At 45.7% G+C, this 14,467-nt stretch overlaps 1 protein-coding gene across 18 annotated transcripts in view; it reads right to left on the bottom strand.

Annotated features, from left to right (window-relative positions):
- The window catches only part of ABI2 (abl interactor 2), a 64,971-nt gene extending 58,588 nt beyond the window's left edge, over positions 1–6,383 (bottom strand). For 10 of the 18 annotated variants that reach the window (XM_063162300.1, XM_063162305.1, XM_063162301.1 and 7 more), the window contains exon 1: positions 6,180–6,381. In XM_063162300.1, coding sequence (XP_063018370.1) covers positions 6,180–6,296 — 117 coding nt within the window. In that variant the 5' untranslated portion in view covers positions 6,297–6,381. Of the gene's footprint in view, positions 1–6,179 lie in introns of all 18 variants that reach the window. The other 8 variants (XM_063162295.1, XM_063162298.1, XM_063162302.1 and 5 more) reach the window with 2 other exon arrangements.
- Between the last annotated feature and the right edge of the window lie 8,084 nt (positions 6,384–14,467).

Below are 14,467 nucleotides of genomic sequence, written 5' to 3'. Positions count from 1 at the left end.
TCAGAGAGCTGATTAACTGTAGGATGCAGAAGCTTTCTACTCTGAATTAGAATTCTTGATCAATATAATTCAATAACCACAGTCTGAAAATAAACTATAGAAGGGAACAACTAGAATGCCACTTGTAACCAACATTTTGTGTTACAACATTTATAGTAGCAACTTGCATATTTACAAATTTTATTTTCATACCTACACATACAGTATTACCACCAGCAACTCCAATTACCACTAATAAAATGGCTCATGCTGTTTTCATATCTACTCAACAGAGGATCAATCCAGCACTTCCTGACCTCCAGGTTGAACTTGTGGCACTAATAAATGCATTAAATTAGCTGTCCTGGCAAAACACAGCACAGGTGATGAAAAAGGAAAGTAGATTGGTTGAGTGATGAATTCAACAGCTTTGCCAGCTTCACGGACTCACTTAAAGGAAACATGTTCTAGTTAATCCTCACTGAAGCTCCCAAAGCTAAGGAGCCAGTTCAGTGGTAGCCAGGTGGCTGCAGGAGCAGCCTCTGGGAGAGGAGATCAGGAGCTGCCCCCACATCCCCAGAGGCAGCTCCAAGAGGGCCCCAGCACTGGCAAAAGCCAGTCAGCCATGCTGGGGGCACCTCTGTGCCAAGGCATCTACCAAGGGCTAAAGACCACCGTGAGGCAGCTGGGAGAGAGAAACGTGTGAAAGACACAGCCCTGCACACAGCAAGGTCAGAGAAGGAGGAAGGGGAGGTGTTTCCAGGCACTGAAGTGGAGATTGCCTGCAGCCCATGGCAGGGCGGGTGGATATGCTCTGAAAGAAGCTGCAGCCTGCGCAGAGCCCTCAGAAGCAGCTTCTGGCAGGAGCCACAGCCTATGGAGAGAAGTCCATGCAGGAGCAGGCTTTGGGCAGAACAGTGCCTGGGGGCACCCACAGGAGCAGTCTGTGTCTGCAGGACTGGATGCTCTTGGGAAGAACCCACGCTGGAGCAATGCATGAAGAACTGCAGTCCATGGGAAGGACCTGGGATTTGTGTTCCAAAGTGTTTTGGAGCACTTTGTGAAGGACTGTACCCCACTGGAGGATGGCCATGTTGGAGCAGGAGGAAGACTGTGAGGAGGAAAGAGCAGCAGAGACAAGTGATAGGAATGAACTAAAGCATCCCCCATTCCCTGTTGCCCTGCATTGCTGGAGAAGGAGGAAGTGCGAGAGTTAGAAAAGGAGTGAAATTGAACCTGGCAAGGGAGGGCTGGGGGAAGGTGGGTTTAGTTTTGACTCTATTTCTCACTGTCCTACTCTATTTTTAATTGGCAGTAAATTAAATTAATACTCCCCGAGCTGAGAGTGGTTTGCCCATGACAGCAATTTGTCAGTGACCTCCCTGTCCTTAACTCAACCCATGAACTGGGAATTATTTTTTTTTCCTTACTTTCTCCTGTTGCTCAGCTGAGGACTGAGAGTAAGAGAACAGCTTGGTGGGCACCTGGCTGACTTTCAAGCTCAATCCACCAGTGCACATTCAAATTTAAAATCCCATGGTTTTCATGAAGTCCTACCATAGGCTGATGGACAAGATACAGCCATGGATATACCCATGCAATATTCACTGAACTTAGGAGTGAGACATTATAGCACATTGCCCACGTAGCCATTACTACTCTTTCACAGGTTTTGTAGAGTTTCAACTTGTTATCATCTTCCTGAACTTCGGGACTAATACTCACTGGAGCTAATCAATATCCACTTTCATGCCTGCAGAACAAGTGTTCCATCAGAGCTAAGATTAATCACCCCTTCACTGAAGCTGGATTACAGAATAAACAAGCTTAGGGAACAGAAAGAGCAAAACCAACTTTCCTCTGACACTCACACTTCTGAAAACTAAATAGATTTTACAAATCTAACTCAGTCACCTCTGTTAAGGTGATACACATCTTCAGTAAATTGAAGAGTGATCATTCTTGAACTTGTTTACAAACCATATTTCCTGCAATTCCTGTACAATTACACAAGTTATATACTGGTACCAGCCATTAAAAGCAACTCCATGGCAATCTGCCATTACTAAAGCCATAACCATTAAGTGGCTGTTTGTAAGGACCACCATTCCTGTCATTAAAAACTAATATGATAAGAGATGCCTCATTCTCTTGTCCAGCCTACTGAAGATGCTTCCAAATCTACAGCCACTTGGGTTTGCTTATGAGATCCAAGTAAAAACAACAGAAATGTGGACAGCAACTATGAAATTCACTGATCTATGGACTGTAGTAAAATTACCAAGAAACAAGTAGTTTTCACCTTTATGTCTAATTAAATAAAGCTTTCTGCAGGAATGAAAGCAGGTTATTTCTAGTAATCAGCAGGATGGATTGATTACTAAGAACAAGAATAAAAATATTCTTTCTACACTACCCCTCACAAACACCAGAAGACTGTTTCTGTATATAAAATGTCAACAGTGATGGCAACATGAAGACTATGAAAGGGAGGAAAATCAGAAGCTCTCTCTTCCTTTTCAGTCTCTAGAGCTGACAAGTAAAGCATAATAATATTGAATAACTAAAAACTACTGAGCCTTTTAGAAGAACCCAGCCAACACAGCTGGATCAGAGAAATCAGAGGTTCCTTCTGAAGGCTGGGCAGAGGACAGGATTGGCTTTTCACTCAGTTCTGCATGCTGCGGTGGAGGGACCTCCCCCCACCTCGAATCCCTGCACACCAGACACTTAAGGTTGAAATGTCTCCACCTGGGAATTTTTTCTGACCCTTTCAACAAAGAGTTACAGACACAAGCATTCAGTTACTCTAGGAAACTCCATGCACTGCACAAAACAAAAAGCTGATTTTTGAAAAGATCAGTGATAATGAGAAACAAACAAAATATTATTTCAGAATAGACTTATACAGGACAAGCTCAAAGAAACTTAACAGGGCAAGCCAATGTTGGAATTTATGTCAGTAACAAGATGTGCAAGTCACATAACTGTATGGTCTTGTTACTTGTACTACCATAAGTAGAAATTTTCTTTATGATACTCCTGAACAAAATTAAGCAGGAATAGGAAAAACTTTGTAAACACAACACTGCCCAATATAAATATTATCTGATTTTAGGGAAACAGATAAATCACTGTAGACTGCAAAAATCAAAAATCAAATTTTATAGAATTACTCTGTTGCATGCTTAGACTGCAACAGGGGACACAGCACTAGTACACAAAGCATTGAACAGTCCATATAAAATTTAACCTGTGATTGACATTGTGTCAGATACCACACAAACACCCTCCTAAACAAAAAGCTTTTCTTCCCCTTCTCTTTAAGAAGCAGCATGACATAAAAAACCTGTATGATTTCTCCAAGTCATTAGAAGAATAAGATGTTTTTGACACAAAGAAACTTTTTTTCCCCAAAAAGCACTTTTCTTTCACTGCTGCAGGCCCGCTTACTATGTATTTGCTGTATTTCCTATAATTTTCCACAAAATTTAAAGCTGATGTTTTCTGATGCACTACCATATCACAGACTCAAGGGAAGGATAACATTTTATGTAACATTCCCTGTTGCTAAAGTCATCGAGCTACATATCAATCATAATTTGGATAAACACTGACAAAATTTTTAAGAATAGATTTTTCATTTCATAAGCAGAAGTCAAATGAGTTGCAATTGCCACAGCTCTACTACTATAAACTAGCAATTTCCTCATGTATGAGATTACATTTTAATTATTTTGAAGCTGCAATTATGTTGCTGGGTGGGGGGGGAAGAGAAAAAACCCGTTTGCTTTAGCGCTGCATTTCAAATTCTGATACACTGGCCTGCGCCTCACTGCCTTTTGCAACAGTTTTTGCACTGGACAATCAAACTTCAAAGCAGCAACTGGCACAGAAAGGGAGTGGCCTGGCTACTGAAATAGATAAGACAGGCCAATGAAGGGCCTTCAATGTCCCATCACCACAGCACCTACCATCCTGCAGATAAACTTCAGGTCTCAGCCACATTCTGAGCCTCCCCTAGATCTCAAGATTATCCACAACAAATCTTCTGTCAGCAGTGAAATACTACAGGATTACAGTAGAATTAGTTCATCTTCATTACATGACTTTCTGGATGATTACTCTTCCATACTCTTCAGAGCATTTACAAACCCATCTTCCCCCAAAAATTCAAGGCTACTATTTCGAAAGTAATTTGGACTTCATTCAGACATAACGACTTTGGAATAATAAATATTATTAGAAGCAAAACCACAAATATCCAATTAACCAACAGTTACTCCCATTAATCCCTTCCTGTAGAGCAGAAAAAGTCAGCTCTTTACAGAGATCTGGTGCAGCAGTGTACGTGGCTGTGGCACGGTGAGGGTGGGGCGAGCTGGCTGACAGATTCGTTACCAGGACACTCACACCACCAAATCCAGAATGCCCTCACCCTGAACCTCTTCTCCACAGCAAACCCACCCTGTCCCGTCTCAGAGCATTCCAGAAGCCAGAGCCTTCTGCCTGGCTGATGTCTCCATTCCCCACGTCCTTAAAAATTTAAGCATGTTGATGGTGTGACCCATACTGCACCTCACAGTCAATGCTCACAACACAACTTCGTTCTTTCATTGCCACCTCCCCCCTAAAGCTCTGTGCTGCCATGATGCCTGGATAAATTGCCAGTCTGGATATTGCTGTGTGGAGGTCAGAATCCATCAGGCTGACCAAGAGTGCCTCGTTCTTTTCCTGCATTCACCATCTGTCTGTATCCATCTCCTGTGATCCCAGACTGTCCTTATGGACTCTCTGCTGTCTGGGGCAATAGCCATCTTTTTTTCGTTCTCTATTTGCACAAAACAGCAGGGAGTCCCCTTCTGCAGTTTTCATTAAGACACTAAAAGTGGATCTGTTCTGTAGAGATTTGCAAACTTTGATTTATACAAGGAATAAAAAAAAAAGTCAATGGAAAAAAACCCAACTACATGCAGTTCTTCCTATCTGGTTCTGCTTTCCAATACTCCTCTCCCACATTCCAGAAGAATCACTTCTCAAAAAAGCAGAAATTTAAACACACACATGTCAGGTCATAACTGTAAGATTTCAACACGTCTCTTAAAAACCCCAAGTCATGCTAATTCAACATCAGAAGTGTCATTACATAATAAAATACATCTATATCGTTTTACTGTAATTGACCTGTTTTGTAAATGACCCAAAATATGCAAAGTCTTCTCTCTAAAGGACAGCTGGTCATTCAGCAATTCAAAAGAAACAGTGAGAGCTTTTTTACAGGGACATTCTAAGTATTCTCTGCCTCTGGTTAAATAGTCTCTCCCATTTTCACTGGCAGAACAGTCTCAGCACAGATCTCATCGCTAGCTGCCCTCTGGAAGCACACAAGCACTCTGCCCTTCGGGGACTGAATTCAAAAACAATTCTGGGACACTTTGGAATTCTCGCAATACTGACACCACAAATCCACATCATCCCCCCTACCTTTCTCTCCCGCACACTCAGACATGTCGTAGAGTATCTTTTTGTGTTTGAGGGCAAAGTTTTCATTGGCCCTATTATCACTATCAAACTAAACTGAGAATATTTTGCCCGTCTTTCCACTAGAAAGAGAAATGAAAAAAGCAGAGCCCTAACACCAGCCTGGCTTTAGAGCAACCACCGCAAAAACCACACTATGCGGTAGCACTTGCACTTCATCTCCCTAATTCTGTACCAGCTCTACTACATCACGCTTCCATCCTGCACCTACCCCTTGGTAGCTGCCCTTCCTATGGAATTCCACAGTCCTGCTCGAGCAGGGAAATACAAACGGGCAGACATAACTCTACTGAAGCCTGTGTCATTCTGCTCTAAATTAACAGGAACCAACACTGTATTTGCAGGAGTCAGCCGTGCCCTCGGTTTATCACATCACCTCGGCAGCAAAGCAGATCAGAATCTGCGGAGGGGACGAAAAGGGGGACAGGGACACGATCGGAATAAACATTCACTCACAAAGTGGAAGGAATTCAATTTAGGAATCAATTCCACATTTAAGCGCCTCGTCACGCCGGGGTAGCTCACGCTGGAGGTGAAGCAGCTTTCCCCCCCCAGCCCGGGCTGCAGCAGCCGTGCTGCCCGCCGCCGCCGCGGGCCCGGCGAGCGGGGCAGCCCCGCGGGCCCGGCCGTGAGGGCGCGCCCTGCCCGCCCCGGCGCACCTGGATGTAGTTGGTCTCGCAGTACTCGGCCACCCGCTCCAGGTTCGTGTAGCTGTCGAACAGGGCCCGGCGCCCCCCCGGGATCTCCTCCTCCAGCAGCATCTGCAGCTCCGCCATCTTCACATCCTCTCACCGACCGACCGACTCACCGACGGACAGACAGACAGACCGACCGTGCGTCCCTCACCCCCGCCCGCTCCGCGCGCTCCCCCCGCCCCCCCGGGCTCCGCGCCCGCCGCCCGGGCCCGGCCTCGCGCCGCGCGCACGGAGCGCGCGCCAGACCCCCACCGCGGCGGGGGCGGGGCGCGGCCGCGCGCCGCCTCCTGCGCATGCGCCGCCCCTCGCGGCCCCCCGCGCGCCCACTTCCGCGCCGGCCGCGGGCGGGGGGCGTTTCCGGCGGGATCGGGGGCAGGGCGCGCGGCCCGCGGGCGGCCCCGGTGCCGCTGTCCGGGAAACAACAAATAACTACGGGAGTGCGCCTTTCGGCCAGGCTTGGTTTCCTTCGAAATCGTTCTGCCTTCATTCACTCGCCCTGCAGTGTGAGAAGGGGCTGCGGCCGCCTCTCCCCATAGCCCTGGGGGCTCCGAGCGCCGTGTGACCCTCCTGCTCCTGGGCGGCCGCTGAGCGGCTCCTGGGATCGCCGCAGGAAGAGCAAAACGTGTCCTCTGTGGGGATCCTCTCTGAAAAGCCGCTGTTCTACAGGGGCGTGAGGAAGGCTGAACTCCCAGCCGTGCCAAAAAACCGCATAATGAAGGGTCAGCAGAAACAGAGAATGGACAGCCTCGTGGCTGAGGCTGCACTGGGGCCATTAGTCAGATCTGATCGGTCAGTTCCCGGCTTCAACACTGATTTCCTTTATGTCCCAGGGAAGTCACTCCAGGATTGTGATGAAAATGCCCACCCTTCGAGGAGCGTGCAAGGTTTTCCCACTCAATTCCTCCACCTGAACCTAGAAGTAGCCCTTCTCCCACAAAAAAAACCCATCCAACCGGCCCTCTGGGCAGAAGTGTCCCAGCTTTCTGCGGGGGGGCTCATGTGTCCCTTTGGAACGAGCCGCAGCTGTGATCACTCGCTGCCGTTCCCGCGGGGCTGCACAGAGCTCCCGCTGCCCGTGCGTGCAGCCCAGGCTGGCGCTCCCCAGCGCTCACGTTACGGACTCCAGGTAGCTGGGCAGAGAACATCCCGCGCTGCAGACCTGGCAGCAGCCTGCTCCTACAGGAACCGCTGTTCTCTGCCTTTGCTTGCTGTTGCAAAGGCATCCAGCTAGATACGCCTGACTTCTAGAATTGCAAACACCTGGCGGGGTCAGGCAACAAACTAGTAGTCTTTGGGGCCAATCCTTGGAAATTTCTTGACTTAAAAGAAAAGTAAGAAAGAAATCCCTGCCCTGAAGGTCATTTCTTCTTAGCTTGCTTAATTCTCCCATATGAAGGATGAGTCAGGCACAGTGTTCATCATACTGGTGAAAAAACTGATATGCAAATAATTTTTCTCCCATTTTAAAATGTGGTCTGAAATTCACAACTTCTACTACTTTTCTACAAGCAGTTAGAGAGCCAAGGGCAATTTGTAGCTGTAATAGACTTACTCTCACAAAAAGGCTTATGAACCACAGAATACCCTGCCAGAGACACCTCACCATGATGCTTGTGGGAGGAGAGAGGTGACTGACTGCTCATGAGCACCTGTGCTGTCACTGAACACCCATGGGGTGCCTGAACACCCGTGGAGTCAGGCTGCCTGCAGTTCTCCACAACAGTCTGGCATTCTGCCCTAAACCCACAAGGAGCCAAGAGGTGTCTCTTGGTGCCCTCTACCCACAGAGTTTATAAACCACGAGTTACACATCCAAAAATACTGGGTTTGGGGTAGTTAAAGAATGAATCATGGCTGTCAGCTGCCCTGCTGATTGTTAATGCATGTCTTGAGAGCAATCTTATCTGCAATGGCTCAAGGAAGGAAAGCCAGCCAAATCAACTCAAGAAGGCTGCTGTACAGTGTGGATGGAGCTCCAAGCCTTATCCCACACCTCCAGAAAAGCCATTGCTCTTCTGCAATGGCTCAAGCCAGCCAAATCAACTCAAGAAGGATGCTGTACAGTGTGGAGCTCTAAGCCATATCCCACACCTCCAAGAATCATCCACGGCCAGGCCTCCACCTCCCCCAGGATGTGCAGCTGATGGATAATGCTTTTGCAGTTTGGTAACAGGCCCCACGTTCCCTCCTCCACTGCAGCTTCAGCTTAGATTCTGCTCATGTCACATCTGCTGCTGCTGCTGCAGCTCCAGGGGTTCCATGCTTCCAAGACTCTTTGTGTTTGTGCCAGGCTGGAGGCAGGCTGAGGCTTTCCTTCTCTCCTCATTCATTTGCTTCTCAGGTGTGAAGTCAAGCTGTCATTTGGCAGCTCCCCAGTAAACCTACATGATCTTTCTCTTGGCAAAAAGAGAGAGCTGTCAAAATGTAAAGGAGAAGGTTCTCCAAAGATGCTGTTAGGAGTTTAAACTTGGATTAGCAGCACCAGAGTGCAGGGAGGGGGAATTGTTTAATTGTGTCATGTTCCCTCTGTGCCCTTGGGTGCCACCAAGGCCTGCTTTCAGTGGAAACTTGTGAGAGCCCATCTGCTCTCAGATCTGCACTCAACATCAGCTCTCACCTGTGGGTCAGGCAGCTCTTGACCTCTCAAGGGCTCTGCCTGTGGTTCTTAGGGTGTAAGAAAAAGCCTTATCTGAAATACATGCACACAGCTGTTCACCAGAGTAGCTGGACTAACCTGCCTGCATAATCAGGTGCTTGTTATCACAGCATGTTTACATTTTAATAGGGTACTCATTTATGGATTTAAATTTAAACATGAAGAGCCCTTCTGTCAGAATAATGACCATTCTATAATCCTCTGTATACATACAAAAAATAATTAGAAATAGTGTTTAAATTAGATCAACTGAATCCAACTACCACTTCCCTAAATTTACATAAATTACTTCCCATCTGTCAAGTGATGTGCTAAACTAATTTTAAGTTTTTACATTCCCTCAGCCCTAATTTATTACACACTGTAACTTCTCCAATTTTTTTCAATCCTATTGTGCAAGATTTTCCCTTATATCAATATCTTCAAGACTGAGGAGCAAACATATTTTTCACCTAAAGGTGCTGTTCAAACAGTCACCAAAAAATAGAAAGGCAAGCAGTCTAGAGACTTTAAATTGGAGATCCAAGATCCAAAGGCACAGGGAAACCACTATTCTTCCAACTTCTCTCACATGTCAGGGTTTTAGCCCAGCCAATCACCCAAGGGAGTCCCCTCCTCACAAAAATTTGCAACCCCTTGGTCACATGCAATGCTGCAGCTGAGCACTCTGCATGGGTGTCCCACACGTACAGTTTGAATCATCAGTTCCTTGTTAGAGAAAAGTAATAATGGGGTACCTCAAAGGCCACCCATGTTTTGCACATACTAAGAAATCACAATCAAAGTCTCTTCCATTTTTGTTGCTTTACAGAGAACTGAACACACATCACATAAGGGGTGCAAGTCCAAAGATCTTCTTTGGACAGATGACCAGGTCAGATCTTGGACAGATCCTGCTGCAGGTTTTCAGTTCACTTCTTTATATAACTGTGCTCTAGTTTTATGAACATTTTTCCTTTTATCTTTTCACTCTTTGTAAACAGCAGAACAAAAGCTGAAAATCCCTGTGCTGCTGCGTCACATGGAGCTGAGCAGATCTGCAGCTGGATAAAGGACAAAGGACTCTGGTACCAAAGTTTTGGTCATGTGTACCCATGATATATATAGGCCCATGGCTTTAGGGGGAAGGTAGCATTTACTGGAGGGGTGAGGGAGGGAAGGAGAATTGGGCAATTGAAGCAAATAGTCTGTAACTGAAGTAAGCACCTTCACTGCCCCAGCAGAGACACAGTCTTCATGCTTGCTTCACGTGGTGTTTGGGTCTGCCTCTGCCTGGATAGCCACTCTTTGCCAGCCTCATAATCCAAAGCTTCTGAAGCAAACAGCAGTTTATTGAACTCCCATGGCTATTCCAGAGTGCTGGGGTGGCCTCCCAGCACAGAATGCAGCTGTCTAATTCTGCAACAAATGGTGTCAGGATCTCAAGGCATCTTAAACACTCAACCTCCAGTGCTCACTGTAAACCAGACTGAAAAACCCACACACCCTGAAGCTGCACATTCTCCTCCTGCTTCCTCAGGCATTCAGCAATTTGCTGGGCAATCAAGATTATAACCACAGATAACCTCTCTGTTATGAGAAACTGCTGCTGGGTAAAAGGCTGGCTGCACAAAGGTAGGAGAGTAGCTTCCATCTCATGGAAGTGTTGGCCCAAAATTGCTATTCCAGAACCATCTAGTGCACAGCTGACATCTTATACCTCACAGCACCTCCAGACAGGAGCAGGACATGCTGCAGAGATTCAGACCATCTGTTTGAGGGCACGTCTTATTCCAAATCCCAAGCTTTTTTCTGGTTTTCTGCTGAACTTTCTTTCAGCAGAGCACTGTGTGAGGACAGAGCCAGTACAAGGGGAGGTACACTCCCAGGAAGGAAGAGGTCAGGCCAAACAGGAAAAATTATCTAACATTTCAGACATTAAAAGAAAACAAGTAACAAATGGTCTCAAAGAGAGGCCAGCACAAAGCATAGCTGCTCATCAGTTTCCTTCCAAGAGATCAAACAACAAGCATTCAGAGAACAGGGGAGAAAAGAACAGCTCTAATTTGTTTTTCCTGCTGGTATTCCTTCTCTAAGACACTAACCCAGACCAACTGCCAGTCCTTTTCCACTCTGTCCTGACCCTGTGGCATCCCCCAGGTAAGGTCTGATATGGTCACTGAGCCACTGAAGGGTAGTTAATGCTCTAATACAGCACATACAAAAAATCATCCCCTCTGAACTATTGATTCTGGCTCACTATTACTGACTTACTGATGCTTTTTTCACATTTTCAAATTTGGTCTGCAGCAGCTGCAGCAGTAAGAACCATTCTTTGAGGTCTTTGTTTCTTCCTGAAATTAAAGTTCAGATTTTTAGGTACTTGCATAACTCGTCCCTTGGAGCTTTTCTAATCCTGTTCTGTTTGTAATCTTGCTTTTACCACATAAACCATTTAAAAAATATTTTATGATCTTGCATATTCTCTGGAGCCACTAAACCCAATGTGTGATGTTTCTGTAACTAGCATAACTCCCTTGCATAGGAAGGGAATAATTAGTCACACCTTTGTAGTCATCTTTCCTTCTTCTGTCACACATCTGGACAAGTAACCCCTTTCTCAAGGCTGTGAAGGCAGCTTCTCCTTGCACAGCTTCTCTTCACTATTACAGTCTGCAGCTCCCTCCTTCCCCCAACTGCTCTGTTGTCCTGCCTGGTGAACATACAGGAGCATTTCAGCCCTTTCTCTCACCCACAGCTAATTTTGACAGTATGGCAACAAGACAAATCTCAGTGATGCAGGAGGTGGAGGCTGATGGCTCCCCATGGGCACAGTTGTTTCACCCACCTGAGTCTGAATCCAGTTTGACAGAAATATTTATGCACAGAAGGCAGCCAGGCCTCTCCACACATCTCCTCGCAGAGGGAGCTGAAAGGCCTTATTTATTGCAAAGGCAAAAGCATCTCTGAATCATACAAGTGAGCTTTTAGCAGGAAAGAGTTAAGAAGCTAAGCTATACCCCTCCTGCTATAAACTAGTCAAAGTTACAATCTCTGCACCCCTGAGTATATGACAGAACCCAAATGACTGACTGCCAAACATCAGCATGCAAGGTTTGATCTGCCTCATACAGGTATAAGGAATTTTTTTCCATCTTCACCTATTTAGGATTGAGCTTTCTAGAAAACACACTGGAGGATTCACACTCCTGAATTCAAATGCAGCAGGGTAGCCTAACCTATTTTGCAGATGCCAGCCTTAGCTAACAACACTCCAGTGGGTTAGGACTGAGCTGGGTGTGCAGCTGGGCTGTACAGCAACTTAGGACATTGGTTTAACAGCCCCTCTCAGACTAGTGCTTCCCCAGCTGGGAATGGGATTGCTGCAGGAGACATCCCTAGGGTGAGAGCAGAGGGGAATGGCTGGAGGGCCACAGGTTGGTCACTCTTCACCTAATGGGAGTCTAAGGTATTATTGATGGATAAATAAAGCTGAGCTCTGGTAATCAAAGTAAGCATACAAGTCTGTGCAGATGCCTGGGCTCACATAGATTTATTTGAATCAGGAACACCAAGGCAATTCATCCTCTCCTAACAGCCTCATTCCCTGCTCTGTGTGCTCACCACCCATGGGGCTCAGCTATGCAATCATTCCCCTCCTTCCCTCTCTGTGCTTTCCTGCAGCATGTAGTGGCTAAATATAACCTGACAGCTTACTTTCTCTGGTCCAGAGCCTCAACATGCATGCACTGCTTCTCTGTGCCAGAAGCTCTATTTTACAAGTCAAACCACAGTCTCCCTCCCAGCTCATCTTGTATCAAAAACGAGCATATCTTCACATCCTCTCTCTTTCTATATCCAGCACTGTTGTTGGAATGGGCTCACACAGCAACTGCAGTAGCACATCCCCCAAAAATCTACCAGCCTCAGAGCCACACAACCAAGAGTTAATTTCTGCAAATGCCAACTAGCCCTTAGCTCTAATCAGTTCATCCACTTACACTAGTTCAGTTTTGGCTTAATTCTAAGTCTCTTTGAAGCCACCACACATGTATAACTTCATTAGATAGTGCAGTTTTCACATCCAAGTGGTACCTTACTACTCTTCCACATTTTTCTGCCTCATGAACTTCAAAAGGTGCCATATTCCTCTACTGTGCATTCACTGAAATGTCATTGAAACCTGTTTTCTAGATGTTATTTCCTGACCTATGGCAAACCAAATCTCAAGGCCAAATCTCAATTTTATTAATTCCAGAAAAATCTGATCCTTGTCAGTGTATGTGACACTTCCAGTGAAAGAGGTTGCTTAGCCACTTGTTAGTTGTGCTCCTTGATTCAGAAACCCAGAGCTCACTAGAATGCTGTTGTTTAGGTATGTACATCACAAGGATAAAGGGATTATTTCAGGGCACAGACTTGCTATCATCTCTAATATGTAGGAAGAGGAGCAGAAGAGCAAACAGATACAGCTGGTGTGCTTTTTTGCTTCTCTGTTGCCAATCTGATATTTCAAGCTGTTTTTATACAAAGGAAAAAGCAGAATGGAGAAATCCTTATCTTAAAAAAGTGCCTGGGAGCTCAGTGAATTCAGCAGCTCTCAGGATAAAATACCCACAGTACATTCCCCCTGGCTGCCTCCTCAGGAACCAGCAGTTTTTCTCACAGCTTTCCATTAACCACTTTTATTATCTGAACGTCTGCCCACATGAGTAATTGAGTGAGTCACATCAGCAAGACTTGTGGAGTTTTATGAGGAGACTGTACTGTAAAATTTTTTGAAATCACAGTTTCATTTACAGAATGAGGATTTTTAGCTCTGGTGACAATTTCAAGACCAGTGCAGCAGTAATGGGAGAAAGAAACACAGAGGTGATAAGGATTTCCAGTTCTTGAAGGTAATTGAGAAAATGTGATTGCTCAGCTGAGTTTGCCACACTGGAACAGTACAGCTATAAAATGTATAAAGGCTAATGCATGATGTATGTTTGCAGTATTTTCATCTTTACTATGTAAGAATCACCCTCAAGCCTCCTCAAGCAGAAAAGACATTCTCTGTGAACTGCTGGGTATATACAGCATCAGGCTCTACCTACTTAGCACTGCTGCAATATGAAACCAGAGGCCAGGCAACTTCCATGTAATTTCCTTATCCTTTGCATTATGGCAATACTGGACTTAAAAGCCATCTAGGTGCTTAAATAGTCAAGTAGGTGCTTGACTGTTTGGGAGTATTCAAAATCCAAACATCTGAGCAGATCCAAAAATTTGGGTTCCAACAACTGAAAGCCACAACTAGAATTTCAGTGCAGCTGTGCCAGACCAATATACTGGATGCTCAATGGTATTCAATGCAATTGTACAGCATAAATAATAGTCATGCAAAGGACTGCAGGACCAGGCCCATGGCTGAGGTTAATTTAAAGCATTCTGTTAACAAGCAATCAATCTGCTCCTTCCTTTAGAACAGTACATCAAATCCAGGTGCAGGGTCTGTCAAATTCAGTATGAATTCTGCACAGCAGCAGAACAAAGTGCTCTCTCTGCTCCCAAATATCTTGCTTACCAATGAATGTGGGATGGCTGCAACCATTGGTTTCCCATGATATGCAGTGGT

The sequence above is a fragment of the Melospiza melodia genome, chromosome 8, assembly GCF_035770615.1.
Source record: "Melospiza melodia melodia isolate bMelMel2 chromosome 8, bMelMel2.pri, whole genome shotgun sequence".
Lineage (NCBI taxonomy): Eukaryota > Metazoa > Chordata > Aves > Passeriformes > Passerellidae > Melospiza > Melospiza melodia.
The sequence above is the reverse complement of the archived record's forward strand: the minus strand, read 5'-3'. Positions and strand labels throughout refer to the sequence as shown.